Raw genomic sequence first — 16,164 nt, forward strand, 5'->3', positions numbered from 1 at the left:
GGAAGGGTAATGAATGTCTGTGTATACGAGTGAAATATCCTCTCCTTAGAAATACCTGCTTTCAGTTTCAGGAGCTGGATTTATAAATGGCCTGAGTTAAAATTGCTGCGCTAATGCTATTTCCTGGCAAGGAGGCTTCCCTTCTGAGCTGATTCATTTTTCTGTTCAGGAAATACTGGATGGCATTAGAATGCACAGGGTGTGCTGGCTACTTTCAAAGCTCTTCTAAGATGTCCGCTGAATTTAGAGCAGTAGTTCCAAGAGTGGATTGATAACAGTAGCAAGGCCTATATATGGCTGCTTGAATATTTGTCTGAAACACTCAAATGGAATTTACAGCAAGCAAAACTTTCACCAGATTTTGTTGTTCTCACCTGGACAAATTTTTCTTAAGTTCCTGAGTTCAGTTTTTCTTGTGGTTGTATTTTACTTAACATACAAAATTAGGATCAGAGTAAGGAGTAGTAGTATTAGTAAGAATGATACCTTTTGATCAAACTCAGATGCTGAGGATGTTATTGAAAGTGAGCAATTTCTAGGAGGCATTAGTGGTATCTGAGACTGCAGTGACATCCTTCTCTGTTGACAGATGCTGCACTTGAAGCTTCAGTATGTTGACTATTACTACTTAAACAGACCAAACAGTAGCTAGAAAGGCATTAAAAAGTATTCTTAAATGATTGTAAACCTTGATTTCAAAATAAGTACTGCTGCCTTACTGTAGGGATTTTCTATTTCCATACCCCAATATTTTCTGAAATACAAAACCAAGATATAATAGGGATTTAAGTATAATTATATCTTTCTTGTTTTGTTTTTTCTTTTCTGTTTTTTAATTCTTGGAAACGTGAAGTTCTCTCCACTCAACCTTCTTGATCTTCTTCTAAGCTGTCAAAAAAATTGTACGGTAATACTCAAAGAAGTAAACTAGACAGGGCAAATGACCTGAGGTGCACATAATTAAATTTGTCTTTTGACAGCTCCCATGGTTCTATTTTCATTTTACTCTCCATTTTGCACAGTATTTTTGATTACTTTTGTGGCTCACCTCCCCTAGATTTTAACCTGAAATTTAAATGTATTTTTTACTCTATTTGTATTTTTACTCTTGGAGAAATTCTCTTACCATTACCAAAGCTGCAGTAACTGAATCGTTGCACTGTAAACAAGGCAACAATTGTGGGGGGGCTGCAGCGCTGGCTTCTGCAAGAAGCAGCTAGAAGCTTCCCCTAGGCCCAACGGAGTAAATACCAGCTCAAAGCTGGACACACTGCTGACCAAGGCCCAGTGAATCAGTGACAGTCATAGCACCTCTGGGATAACATTTTAGAAGGTAAAAAAACCTGCAAACAGACACTTTTTACTGCCAGATAGAGGAATGAGAAAATATAAGAAACTTTGCAGACGCCAAGTTTAGTGAAGAAGGGAGCAGAGGAGGCGCCTCAGGTGCCAGAGGAGGGATTCCCCTGCATCTCATGGAGAAGACCATGGTGAAGCAGGCTTTCCCCCTGTAGCCCATGGAAGGTGAGGGGGAGCAGGTATCCCACCTGCAGCCTGTGGAGGACCCCATGCTGAAGCAGGTGGATGCGTATAAAGGATGCAGTGAGCTGGTGGGAAGCCTGTGCGGGAGCAAGATCCTAGCAGGACCTGCAGCCCACGCAAGAGCAGGTTTGCTGGGGGGACTTGTGACTCTGTAGGGGACCATACTGAAGCAGCCTGGTCCTGAAGGTTTACACCTGATAGAAGTGACCCACACTGGGGTAGTTGGTGAAGAGCTGAGGCCCTGTGGAAAAGGACTCACGTTGGAGAAGTTCATGGAGGACTGTCTGCCATAGGTGGGACCCCATGCTGCAGCAGGGGAAGAGGATGAGGAATCCTCCTCCCCCTGAGGAGGAAGGATCGGCAGAGACAATGGATGGTGAACTGACCACAACCCCTATTCCCTGTCTCCACCTGTGCTGCTTGCGGGGAGGAGGGCAAGAAATTGGGAATAAAACTGAGACTGGGAAGAAGGGAGGGACGGGGGAAGTGTTTCAGGATTTGTTTTTACCTACTCTGTTTTCATGGGGTACTTTCTTGGGGGCAAGGGGGGGCTGTAATAAATTAGATGCGTTTTATTCCATGTCGAGTCTGTTTTGCCCTTGAGAGTAATTGCGGAATGATCTCTCCCTGTCCTTATCTCAACCTGTAAGCCTCTCAATATTATATTTTTCTCTCCTGTCCAGCTGAGAAGGGCAGTGATAGAGCGGGTTTGGTGGGCATCTGTCCTCCAGCCAGGGTCAACCCACCACACTGCTGGATACGGTGCACACTTAAAATCAACTAGTTTAACTTACAGCTCCATCTCCACATGCAGGTCTGTCAGTGTAGGAAGTCTACTGTCTCATCTAGGCTGTCTTGGTGAGCTTCATTACAAGGTTAGCTGTGATCAGTCTTTCCCAACTCCAGTCCTTTCTCTAACCCGTCTGTAATTTGCCAAAAGCTTTCTGGACCCTGAAATATTCAGAAGTAATCTTACTATAGCAAATAGAAAAGAATGGCTGTGTGCTGGTCCTGTGATTTGTTGCATTACATTAAATGGCCCAAAATTCACTGCTGTCCCGTGTTTATCTACCCAATTCCTAGGCACTGGTAAGAAAAGGTGGGAGGGTGAGTAGTGTCGTGCTGTGATTGATGGTTCTGCTGCTCCTGGTTCTCATTGAACAACCACTGGATGTCTTTTAAATCAAACTTGTTACTCTGCTCTTTCTTCTTCTTAACTCTGTTTTACTGATACCTCCTTGAAGTGCATGGAGATCTATGAGTGTAAGGAGTTTAAAAAAAAAAAAAAGAAGAAATTGAGGAGAGAGCAGTCTGGCTAATAATGATGTGAGCTAACACAGGTTTATGTGCAGCCAGCCAGTGCTTGTCTGCCGCGAGTGAGATGAATTAGCTGAAGCAATGAGTTGCAGAGCACTTAAAAATCGAACCACCCCTCAAGTGGCCATGGCTCGATACCTTCTGTGCTCCCCAGCCTGCCACCCCCCCCCTTTTTTTTTTTTACCTCCCATAGACTCCTCTAAAAATAATCCTCACAGCAACAAAGGGAATTTCTGGTCAGTGAAGACCATCTGGGTCTCTGGCTTTGTTGCTCCTGTGCTGTAGCTTAGCAATAGGCTGCTTTAATGTGGTAGGAGCCTTTTTCCTTTCTTTTTTTAGTGCCTTTGGTCAAGCCTTTTTCATTATGAGTCTCAATTAGGCTGGCACTGGCGGGTGCTTGCTTAGCTGAATGTCTGATAACACCATTACTTTGGAGTGCAGGCTATGACCGATTCCTTACCCAGATTCAGTGCTCATAAATAACAATACCTACTCGCTTTTTCTGCGCTCTGTGGAGATGAGGCATGTGAGTTACTAACGGGCGCATACACACAGGGAGGGCTTCTGTAAGTACCATGGGGCTGCGAAATGAGGATGTGTCCTCTTCCTCAGCAAATTTAGACCACCTCTTTGAACTTGGGAAACTACTGAGTTTGTATCTAGTCATCAGTCTTCAGTTAGATTCAGTCTTGCGCTCTTAAGTAAGTGCCTCCGTGTTTTGAGACAGATAAGCATTTCTCATCCTCCTAAAATTTCTAGAAAAAATCCGTTTTGCCAGCATTTGATAGGCTGTATGTAAAGAAATAAATTGAGGCTAATCAGGTAAATTATATAGTACTACAGAAAGCCTAATCTTTGTAATCCTTTTAAGTCTTTAGTGGCTTAATTTGCTGAGTATGAGCAATGCCCTTTATTCCTCAGGAATATATTGAGCACCAAGACAGTATTTTGTATCTGAATAATAAATGTACCTGTTTATTTTGTGACAGTCTATAAAAATGTAGTTAGAAAGCTTAATCTTGCTGAAGGCAGAGCACCCTCAGTTTTTCAGTAAAGTCTCTAGAAGCCAAAAGTCTGAAATAACATGTGGATGTGAACAAAAAGAGATATTCCCAACTGTCCTGGCTACTGCATGAATAAAATTATTGTTGTGTGTGGGATTAACTATTAATTTAGAGAAAGAATGAAGGTGAAAGTTGGTTCCTTGTTGTGATTTTTGTTTGTATGTATGCATTTAAAGCATATGCTTCTTTAAGTATTAATGTGCATTAAAATGCAAAATTAATAGGAGCTTTAAATTATTTTTTTACCTTTTAACATTTATTTTAAATAAAAGGCAGAGAAATTCTTTTTTTCCCAGAGCTTCATTTTGAAGTAACCAGGGGATTGAAAAGAAAATGTCCAAATGTTGTGATTGAACACACATCTACTTGAATATTTAATGTTATCCTCACTGCAGTTGCAGATTTTGCTAACTAAACAAAGATAATTTCATGTGTGCGTGGATTTACAGTGAATGCAGAGTTGTACAGCCCTAGGACTAAAAATGCATTTATACCAAGATCAGGAAATTAAAAAGAAAAAGTAAAAATTTCCACACACCATATAAAGACCTGACTCTTCCATCTTCGTATTATTTTTATTGTTATACAGATGAAAAAGCAATGCAGTGATTGCTGTAAGTCACAGCAGTTATGAATGCTGTAATTGCTCATACTTCCAGTTTGCTGAGGTCTGTGTGTAAAGTTAAAACGCTTGTTTATCGTTCATATAACTTCCTGAAGTTGATTTTTGGGAGAAAACCTAGAAGAACCAACGTGTGTGTTTTGAAACCTTCCTCTGCTTTTTAAAGTTTATTATCATCAAGAAAAAGGTTCCCTGTAACTTTGGTTGTAACACTGTTTCACTTTCTGTAGCCACATTTAATGTTTCAGGAGTCATCAAAGGAAATCCACTCCTTGAGGCTACACACAGTGGTGAATTTGAAAGACTCTGCATATAAATTGTGCGATTTCATGTTTTAAGTTCCTTTTATGAAACAGGGAAAAAAAAAAGGCCCAGAAATCCAACCAGGGCTGTTAACAGTTACCATCACCCAAGCAACCTTTGCTGTGTCCTTTATTTCCAAAACCATACCTGCCAGGTTATTAAGGATCCTAACGCTGATTAGCATTTGGCTTAACTGAAGTGAATGACAGGCTTGAGGTTAATGCATTATTATCATCATTGCAGTTCAATTCTCTTACAGTTCATGTTTCTGACACTTTTTTCCCCTGACTCCTGATGGCTAGAAAAAAAATTCTGTAAGAAATGAAAGCTTGTGTAAATGATTACAGTACCTAAAACTCATCGAATATAATGAGGGCCTTGACAACACCTCTGCTCTTGGCAGCAGGGTAGACCTTGACCTCTTTTGGCTTCTTCACTTTTTTGACTCTGCAAGGAAAAGTTCTTCGGAGGCCCTGAGCTGGAGGGGACAGGGAGTTACCCAGCGGTGCCTCTCTCTTACACTTCACAACCACGTGAAGTTAAACTCCTGTCTCCTGGGTCCAGAAAGCTCTGCCTGTGATGGTATATTGTGTACCTTAATAATGCCCAACTTTCCATCTATATATTTAGATTTGTGTGTATTAATGTCTATTTTAAACTTCCAGATTTAAACTTATACAGAAGGAATAGCTTTGTATTTTGAGTAGGCTCTGATGAAACAAAGAATCTAGCTGATCTATAAAACACTAAGCAAAAATTTCAAGACTTAGTTTTTCCTGTGAGGAGCAGTTAGTCATTTCCTGGTGCAAAGAGTAAGAAAATTAGTGAAGTTCCCATGATCTTGACTCATTTTCGTTCCATGCCAGGTGGCTGCTAGGGTTTGACAAATGATTGATTTAGTTTCAAAGGGTGCTTGAATTGCACAAAGCATTTTTCATATTAGAAAAGACGTGGTTGTTGTTTTCCACAAATTTTACCATTTATCACCTTGCACAAGTGTTATAAATTAGTTTGCTTGCTATTTATTTTCCCTGGATTGCTGTAATTGGTGTCATTAGTTGAAGGGCAAGTTTTACAGATGGTAGAAGGGATAGGCTTTTAAGTATACACCCTTCATATTTTTATTTTTTTTTTTAAACACTGCTACAGGACTGCAAGTCAGATGGGTAGACTGCTACTTCCCGTTTACTCACCCTTCCTTCGAGATGGAGATCAACTTCCAAGGAGAATGGCTGGAGGTCCTGGGCTGCGGGGTCATGGAGCAACAGCTGGTTAACTCAGGTACTGAAACTCCTTCACTTCACTGACATCTCTATTAGCAAACACTTCCAGCACAATCAGCTTCATGGTCTGCAATGTCCCTTTGTCCCCCGGTGAGCGCAGACCTCGCTGTCTGTGGCAGCTGCCACAAATAATCCTTAGGTGGAATGCCGCCCTTGCGTGCTCTGATTCCAGTGCAGCAACTGAGCGAGCGGTCTGGAGCTCGCAAATGGGAAGCTCGCCTTTTATTTCATGCAGTAGGGAGACAGACAGATGTCGACTTTAAAAGAGAAGCTGACAAATTGGTGTATGTGGCGTTGTTTGTTTTTTATTTCTTCCAAGAGATGTCAAATGCATTCATAGTGATGATTTAAAAGTATCATAAGCAAGTAGCATCACCTAACACTTGAGGTATCAGAGTGCTCCCGTATCTCTACTGTACAGAAAGAGGAACGTGGTATCTTTCATATTGCAGTTTTGCTGCTGGGTAAATGGTAGGTCACTCTTTGGTTTTGCTTTGTATCTTTTTATTTCAATTGAAATTATTACAAAGCAACATCACCTGACGATTTTGCTTTCTAAAACTTCCACATAATTACAAAAGAAAGAGAGGAGAAATTGGTGGGGTTTTTTTTCTAATTGCTTTTATATTGAGGACTTTGCATGCTTACTTTATCATTAGTTGAGAACAGCCAATTCTTTGTAATCACAGGTCAGACTGCATGTTCTCAGACCTCTGTTGTTCCGTGTCTTTCTGTACTATTTATTAGGTATGGGAGCTGTTTGGAATATGACCCATTTAAGTCTCACAAATGTGTTTTCAGATAGCAAAGTTACCAGTCAGGTTTGGTTTTTTTTTTTTTTTGCAATTGGTTTCCTAAGCTGCTATTGTATTTTCATGTGCTTGCATTTCTTTCTGCTGAAGTCCAAGTGTTGTAACTAGTTTTGGCCTCTGTTATTTGGTGCTGCTTGGTTTCCTCAAAGCTTGCATGTATTTCAATGCGAATGCTTTCTTTATAAAAGGATAAATCCTCTTGCAGAGCTAATCCCCAAGGGGTTAATGGTTTATAACACTCTTTCTCAGGTTGTTATTATTTTCATGGTGTCCTAATTACCATACAGATTCTGATCAGCCTCAGAGGTTAAAAACTCCGTAATATTATTTCCACCTGATGTAATGCACCAATGGCCAGGTTTTCTTGAAAAGCTTTTATATTGCTCAGTTCTTACGCTTAGGTTCCTTAGTCTGTGTGAGAAGAGCTAAACTGGCCTCAAAACAGTTTTATTACTGCGTTTCTGTGTGGTAATAAATGTGCATGAAACACCAATGGTTTCTGCAGCGGTCAGAGCTTTCAGTTTACTCTGCCTCAACTCTTTTTCACCTTTCTGAATTCAGAAATTCAAAGTTACATCTTGTCTCCACCAAAACTTTCCTTAACTATTCATTGAAACACTAATTTTGCAAGAATTACAAAGTCTAGCTTCTGAACGGTTTTTAGACTTGTATTATTAAACAAAAAAAACAGATTCTTTCACTTTGCTAGCCAAGCTATTTGTACAGGGCAGAAACGCAGTTGTGGAAGCACTACTCATTTTTCACCTCATTTGAAGAGAGAATTGCACTTAATGTCACCAGAGTTTTGTATTTCTGCTCCATCCAGTAGCTCTGCAAAAGCACTTGGCTACAAAACCCGAGTGTAACGTATCTCGATGGGATTTTGTTGAAGCATCGGAATCTCTTTGCCAGAAGTGAGGAAAAAGTGTGGCTGATACCGATGTTGGCTAATGATTAGCTTATTTGATTTGAAGTAACAAGGTAGTTCCTATTTTCCGTCAGGTATGGAATCAACCACCAGTCTTCCCTGACTACTGCTCTTCTAAGTATTCCCTTCTTTAATCCTCTTTTGCAATGATTTAAAACCCCAGTAGGTTCCTGGCATGCCGTCTTGCATCTATTTATGGTGAAGCCAAGTTTGTTATTCCTAACTCAGGGATTTATTTATTTTTTTAGTGTGTTATGACAGCAAGCTGGTTTTGCCCAAAGTTGAAAATCTAGAAATGAGATTCTCTGTGGAGAAGGATAAAGGTGAAAGTTTTCTTTCCTTGCTCAATCATCTTTTTTTTGCTAGCAGAACTCAAGTGCCTTCCAAAGCCCAACCCACATTTGAACAGCAGTAGTTAATGGTTTCCTCTTTTTTCCCCTTTGGAGTGTCTTTAGAGTATCATTATTGCCTCCAATCAATGAATATTACTTACTCCTCTAGTTCTATGCCACTAAATTTCTTTGAAACACCGAAGTTTCAGTTTTAAAGCTTTCCATTTTAAACAGTGCAGATCAGGAAGGAATAGGATCTTCATCAAACTTGGGAAGGAGGCCTGTAACTTCCCAGCACCTCTGTCCATGTGCCTTTTGTTCTGAATGCTGCCTGTTCATAGGAGGCAATGTTACTTTCAGTCAATGGAGACTTCCAGGCAGAAGAAATTGCCTTCAAAATAATCCTTCCCTTGCCCCACATGGAAGCAGCGCACTGGCTCACACTACAGACCTGCGCCCTCTAAGGGAGTAAAACCTGGTGCCTAAACCCAGGTGCTGTGTGTCTCCTCATTGTGAGATGTTTAGAACAGGCACTGCAAGCTTCCCGTTCCTGCTGTGCATCTCTGAGGGCTCTACCAGAAGGCGGCTTGGTGGGACTGTATGGGAGAGAGAGATGTTACTCATTTTTTGGTTGGCTAAGCTGGTGCTGAAGAAATATTTCACTCTTGGTGTGTCAGTTCACCAGGATAATGCAGGAGGATCTTTTCATGGCGTACTGCGCAGCTTGCTGATTAAAAACTAGAGAAGAAATGGATGAGTGTGCACATTTTTTTAATATATGTAGTCAATAACTTTTCTATGATCTTGCAGTTTGGGATTTTTGGTTTATGGGTACTTTTGCTCAATATTGACTATTAAAATGTGTATTTTTAAAATGCAATATTTCCTGGCAAGCATTGCTTTCCCTTCCATGAGACAGTCTTTTCCGAAGGGAAAGGAAGAGTGCTTTTACCTCCAAAATCTTCAGGTTCTTTTGTTTTGTGTGTTATTAGCTCAATACAAACAACCACTTTGTGAGGCAATCTGAAACAGTCACTCAAGCATAAATTGGATATGCCTGGTTATCTATAGACTGCAATCATAGAACCAGCTGTTCAGGTTGAAAAAGACCTTCAAGATCATCAAGTCCAACTATTAAGCTAGCACTGCCAAGTCCAACACTAAACCATATATTTAGGCATCAATAATTTAAATAGTCAGGATTTCTCAGCACAGGTTGATTTTTTTAATTTTAATTTTTGTTGAAAATATAAATATAAATATGTATGTGAAAAACACACAAAAAAAAAAGCAAAAGAACTGAATAAGTTTTGTGGAGGAATAAAAAGACATGAGGTGCGTGTTGTGAAGGGCACAGAACATTAGCCCTCAGTAGCTGTCTCTATGTTGGCAAAAGTTTCAGGTCTTCTGATGGTGACTCCATGCCCAAAAAACCCTCGCTATAATTCCTTAGAGATTAACATCCTCATGCAGCAAATTTTGATGGTATTGACAGACCATATTCATTTTTTTTAAAGTCTTGAGTGAAGAATTCTATTGTAGCTTTAATGCTCCATGCATTCAGCATTAAATTTGTTTTCTGAAAGACGATATCCTATTGAATTTTTCTTATGTTTTGGAAGGAGCCTTTCTTTGATTTCAACCAATTTTAAACAGAATGTGATACAGATAGTTAACGCACATAAATAGAAATGGATAGGTTGTAGGGAAAAATTGTTAAATAAGATCAAATGTATTACTAGTATTCTTCATCACCTGCTTTCTCACTCTGCTCCTTTTTCCTTTCGAGGTCTGTGAAGAGTCTCTGTGGTGTTCTCTTTTTTTTTTCTTCTGCTTCATAACAAACTAGATTTCTAGTTTCTGACATAGATCTCCATAGCACAGATGTGATAAAGATCCTGGATATGAGATGCAGCAGAACAAAACAGCATTTCTTGTTGCAACTCATTGCTTTATCGTGCATGGACTTCTGTAATACTTCATGTCACACTGGAAATCTCCCATTCTTAAAATGTTAAACCAGAGCAAGATTTGCCCAGGGAGGGACAGGCAGCATCGTTCATAGTCATTCACTCGGTAGCGGGGATGATCCAGTCTTCTGAACCATTCAGATTTTCTGTTAATACCAAGGAAGGCTTCTGTTCTCTTGGTGTCTGGATAAGCAAACAAAATCTGATAAAGACTCTAAGAACCATTTCCATATAAATCAATTCATCTTTTGAGTATTTTTTTAGGAGTTGATTGCATTTGGGAAAGCTCCCACTACTAACAAAATCGGGAATATGGTATTATTTACCATTTCAGTGATAGTTGCCATTTTTGAAAGAAAAACATATAACCTATAACAGTATGTTTATATAATTGTTGCAAAAATGTGCACTATTGCAAAGATTAACTGAATTGCAAGAAATTGTTGCACGTTCCCCTAAGGCTGATGGTGCTAAACTAGAGCAATTATTTGGTCTAATGTGAACACAGAAGATCACTATTATAATCAATGTTCAATAAAGTATAAAATTTAACTTACTTTATATACTGTTTAACCATATGTTTTTCTATGCTTTACTTTTCCTCTTAAACTACCTGAACACATACTTTTAATAGGAACATTATATATGAATATTGATATAAAGGAAAATTGTCTTTATTCTGGTCACCACTGGGAAAAGTGCAGATACTCTACAGTACAGTTGCAAGAACTCTCAGTTTTAGGTCAATGATGAGGCTACAGGGAAATCAGTGCAGAAGAACTAAAATAAGTTAACAAAGTGTGAGATATTTATTTCTGTGCTTCAGGAGTTTGTATCCAAGACTTGCAAAGCTGGTGTTCATTGGTGGGTGCTGAAGTTCTCAGATCTGTATGGAGTTGCATGATTCAAACCTTTGAATACAGGACCTTGCTTACTGAGAGGCTGCTGCCGCATAGCCTTGCTTAGTACCTGTGAAATTGGAAGCAGTTAGGGTGTGATCCTTTGCTGATGGAAATCAATGGCAATGTTCTCAGTGCTCAATGTTACAGAATATGTTACCTAAGGATGGAAGCAAGAAAATCAGACTGAAGTTTACCCCAAAACCAGACGACTGTAAACCCAAATAATGTAAAAACAAACAAAAAAACCCCAAACACACACAGTCCCCCAAAAAACCCAAACCCACAAAAAAACCAAGGAAAAAATCCTTTTAAAGTGAATTCTGTATTTTTTGTAAGACTTATCATAATGTTATTGAACTCCTGAAGTATGCAGGAGAATAACCTAGGGGTGGCACACCAAATCAGACCAAAATCCAGGACATCCCTGTGTCATGATTGTATCCAAAGCAGGTGCCTAAAGAGGAATAGAACGGGGATGGTTGTGCTGATCCTTCCCTGATAACACTTAAAGCTGTCTGTTTCCTGATCTGAAAATGGAACATTTGTTTTCAGTAGTCATTGTGGGATTTCCTTTCATTTACTTGCTGAAGTGGTTTTTGCAACCAAGTAAACCTTTGCTATCTGCAGTGTCTTGTAGTAAGACATTGCATACCTACACTTGGCTGGAGAAGCCACTTCTGTTTTGTTTGAGCCAACAAGTTAAGAGTTACTGTTAGAGCTCCTCTCCCATGCAAGAAGAGACATTGAGTAGCTGTAGCTGTTTCTTTTTCTGTGTTTAAGCTGCTTGGGATTTGTTTAGATCTCAGTTGTAACTCTGCTCATTTATTTCTTTCCAGGCCCAAAAGGTCCTGGTCAGCCAGTCGCTTTCTGTGAGGGAGCTGATCCATACATTCTGATAGCCATGGGCACTCCTGCTTGCCTCTTCTCTAGGCTTTTGCTGTAGGTCAGTGTGTAATGTTCAAGCGGTGGGCATACGGTGATTTTGTATGCTGGCATAAAGACTTTGCCTGCTCTTTTCCTTTTCTGATAATTCTTAATATTCATTTTGCTGTGTTGACCTTTAATGAGCCTTGAAAAATGAAAGGGAGGTTTTGGGAAGATGACTGCTGGAGATGATTGCTTTTGATCACTGGCTTGTGCTTTGAAGCGTCCTGGCATGCAGCCGCCCATTCAGCTCTGGGTGGGAGCTCAGATCGCAGTCTCATTTCCCAAAACTTTGAGTCATGAAGGCAGCTGTAGTTAGGCTACTAGTAAGAGGAGTTGGTAAGACTTTTCTGCTGTAGGTAGATTTTTTTCTACCATCCACATCAAAAAGCAACATGGATATTTACATTCTCAAGAAAACCCAATAATTGTTCTTGCTTGTTGGCTGGAATGTGGGAGGGAGTGGTATAAGGGTTTGGAAGAGGAAATGTCAGCTTTCCAGCATGGAGAGTAGATTGTCATGGTGTTAGCAAGGAAACCAGCAGGCACTGGGCTCTTGGGAAATCCGAAATCTGGTTTGGAGTGGTTCAGACTTATTGTGGCCTTTCAATACTTAAAGGGGGCTTATAAGAAAGATGGGGGCAGACTTTTTAGTAGGGTGATAGACAAAGGGTAATGGTTTAAACTAAAAGTGTAGATTGAGTCTAGAGGTAAGGAAGAAACATTTTACAATGAGAGTTAAAACACTGGAACAGGTTGCCCAGAGAGGCTGTAGATGCCCTATCCCTGGAACATCGGAAGTGAGGTTGGACAGAGCTCTGAGTAACCTGATCTAGTTGAAGAGATCCCTACTCATTAAAGGGGATTGGACTATATGACCTTTAAAGGTCCCTTCCACCCCAAACAGTTCTACAATACTAAGGCTATAAAAAGAACTTTTTGTCAACAGTTTGCATACAATTATAGTTTGAAAAGCTGCTGGTCTTCCAATTGTATGTGATACTCTGAATTTATAGCAAAGATAGTTTTACTAGTACTGTAGTTCTTGTTAATTTTGTATGTACTTCTAATGAAAAAATTCCTAACATTTTTTGTCATCCTTAACAGTGTTCATTAACAGAGTTTGTCATAACTTCTGCGTATCAGTGTTTTTATTTTAAAAGGTGGAAGCTTATTTGTCATTGGTGAAACCTGATTCTTGATGTGTAATGCCTTCCGATTTGGAGGACCTTACACACATCAGTCGAAGGACTTATTTCCAAAATGTAAATTTTACTTGGCCCAGGGCTGCCACCTTCAGCCAAATACAAGTCTTAACATGTAGAACTTGTTTGGCTTCAATGCTGTAGTAAGTAGCTCTTTCTTAACTCATTTACTGAAGATCATCAAACTTGCTGTCTGAGGGAAAGTAACAATTTTAAGCTCTTAACGTGTCTGCTCCTTTTTGGGTTGTTTTTGAGAAAAGGATTATAAGTTTCAGCAATTCTCCATGGGCACCAAGTTCATAGTTAACAGAAAAATTACCTCAGTGTTACCTTGCAGACACAGGACTTCTTTTTTTTGTTAGTTTGGCTGTTTGGGTTTTTTTGTAAATTTATGAATGTGTTCTTAAATCAAATTTTTGTTATGGGTGAGCTAGGTTCATATATCAAGCAGCAGGGGGTGTTTTGGGGGAGGGGAAATTTAATATCTTTGATCTAGCAGGGTTTTTTTCCTGCTCAGCTCTTGCCTGGTAAATTACATTAAAATGTTGGAGCAGATGGTGCGTGTGGCTTAAATAGTATGCAGACCCATGTTCTGTCTATGCCAACAGCTCTCTGCGGGGGCCTTGAAATAGTTAACGCTGTATGTGTCTGTATGGATATAGTCTATAAGGGTAAACATAATGCATTTAAAATATATTCCTGCAACTCTTCAAGGTGATATTAAAGTTATGGAAGTATTGATGTCATGAGCACCTGGGGCCTCCCAAGAGCACAAGGTAAAACTGTTGGATGGGCTGGTTCATCCCACACAGTACACCCAAAGCGATTCAAATCTGCCACGTAAGCTTCGCAGCTCCCCATCACAAACCTCTCAGGAGTTAAAATCTGCTTGGTTTAGGTCTCTGTCTGTGTCCTGTATAACCACATCACCACGGTATCTTGATGTCCCCAAGCTTTTCTTGTGTTTATTCACCTGAGACTGTTCTGAAATAAAGAAGTGTTTCCATTTCCTCATTTCTGGGCTGAACTCAAGTGAGCAGGAGGCTGATGCCCATGTATAGGCAGACAAAGGCTTTACCTGCCTTAGTTAAGTTTTCTACAGCTCTTATGTACTCCATAAGGAAAAGTTCTTCCAGTGTGTTTTGAATGTAGGAAGCATGTTTTCTGGGCAAACCTCTTTCTGTGACTGGCTGCATGGGGAGCCTGGTCTCCTAATTTAAGCAGGTACCTGAAGGCAAAGTGAATATCCCACAAAGACACAATGTTTCCAATTAAATTGATAGGAAATTAGGAGGCATCTGAGATTGAGACCCTTGGGAAGTCACTCAGAAGTTGCCTATGGGAGAAACTGGAGTTCAATCCAAGCTTTATATCTCAGTGCCTGGGTCACCCTTGTCCCAGTTCATCCTAATGGTTTACATTTGCACGTACATACAAAGACGTATGCGTATGTGTCTATATATGTATAAAAATAAGCATAGGGTGAGACACAGAAGACAAATCAATGACCAAATAAATACAGAGTTTATTTGGCCTGTGTTGATTTGTGTGTGTGGTATTCTCCACATACACACCCCCCCAGTGTAAACAGAAAACCTGATTGTTGCACCTAGCCAATTGGAGACAGACACTGTTGAGCTGGTAGCCACTGAAACTTTGCTTTGGCCAGTGAAATATGGAGCTTGTGTTGAGTTGTGGGCTTTTAGAGAAAGATGTGATTCAATTTTTATCTGTATTCTACAGCATTTCATAGAGATAACCCACGAATGTATGTACATGGCACATCCAGACATGTATATACCCAAGACAGTGTCAACCAGTTTAAAAGGGAAAAAGTGATAGGACAGAGGACTGGATTTTCCCTAAAAATCTGTGTTGATGCACACTGCTTGTACAAGGAAGGGACCTGTGATTGATGTCACTTGGGTGGCTACCAGCAAAGAATTTAGCATGTGCTTCAGTTTTTACCTTTGAATATAAAGGCCCTGACATGTAAGTTAAGGGGTGGTGGTGGGGCAATTGGCAGTCCTTGGGGAACTGCCACATCTCTAGGATGATAAGGAATTGCCCATAGCCAGGAACAGCAGAAATGTCAGCTGCTGTCTCAGCATCTTCAGAATAATAGTGCCAGCCTGCTTTGCGATCACAAACCTAAGGGATGGCTTGCTAGGCATCCCTGTCCAGCGAAGAGAACAGGTATGGCACTGCTGTGTATTTATACAGGAACTGGGCAGTAGCTTGTGCTGTTGAGTTTTTGCAGGGTTAAATCTGGACTCTCAGGACTTTGCAAGTACAAGTTTCCTAAAAGCATGTATTTTCAAATTATGGTGACTCTTGCGTAGAAAAGCTATTTTTTCTGTCTCCTTTCATCCCACTTGAAGAAGAAATTAGAGTTTATTTCCTGCCACTGTGTGAATAGTGCCTTTTGGGTTTGATTTTGTTTTGGTTTCTTTTGAACTGACTGCAAGTAAGCCTTTGTCTTGCCTTGATAAGTAAACCAAAACACAGAAGTTGCACAGAGGTGATGCTCCAGTCAACCAAAGGGTGCATTTTTTAATTTGCTGGAAGTTTCTCTTGTCCTATTACCTGTGGCTATGTCACCAGGTCTCGTGTATGTTGTGTTAAGAAGTTATACCTTTCCTCCACCCTTCTGTATTCTTTGTCAAGATAATTTGCCTGTTGTCTCTTAGTCAATTTACAGCTCTATTTTTAAAATTGTTTTTTCATCAGGTTTTTCATCCAGAAGGAACCCATAAAATTTTTGAAATGTTGCTTTCTCTGATTTTTATTACCTTTGACAGATTCATTATGTATGTAAGAGTTACGTGTTCTTCAACAGAATTAATGGAAGCTTACTCCCAATCTGTATTTGTGTAGAATGCACAAATATAGTGTTCCATTTTATGACAATTTTTACACCTATTCCTGGGAAATGTGTTAGTTATTTACAGGGGTATTTT

The 16,164-nt window shown here is 39.9% G+C and overlaps 1 protein-coding gene across 3 annotated transcripts in view; it reads left to right on the plus strand.

The window, feature by feature from the left end:
- FARS2 (phenylalanyl-tRNA synthetase 2, mitochondrial) overlaps positions 1 to 16,164 on the plus strand; it is a 248,058-nt gene that overhangs the window by 69,000 nt on the left and 162,894 nt on the right. For all 3 annotated transcript variants that reach the window (XM_084280386.1, XM_084280384.1, XM_084280385.1), the window contains exon 4: positions 5,998 to 6,129. In XM_084280386.1, coding sequence (XP_084136512.1) covers positions 5,998 to 6,129 — 132 coding nt within the window. The remainder of the gene's footprint in view (positions 1 to 5,997; positions 6,130 to 16,164) is intronic.

This window comes from Gallinula chloropus (genome assembly GCF_964237585.1).
Source record: "Gallinula chloropus genome assembly, chromosome: 2".
Taxonomy (NCBI): Eukaryota; Metazoa; Chordata; class Aves; order Gruiformes; family Rallidae; genus Gallinula; species Gallinula chloropus.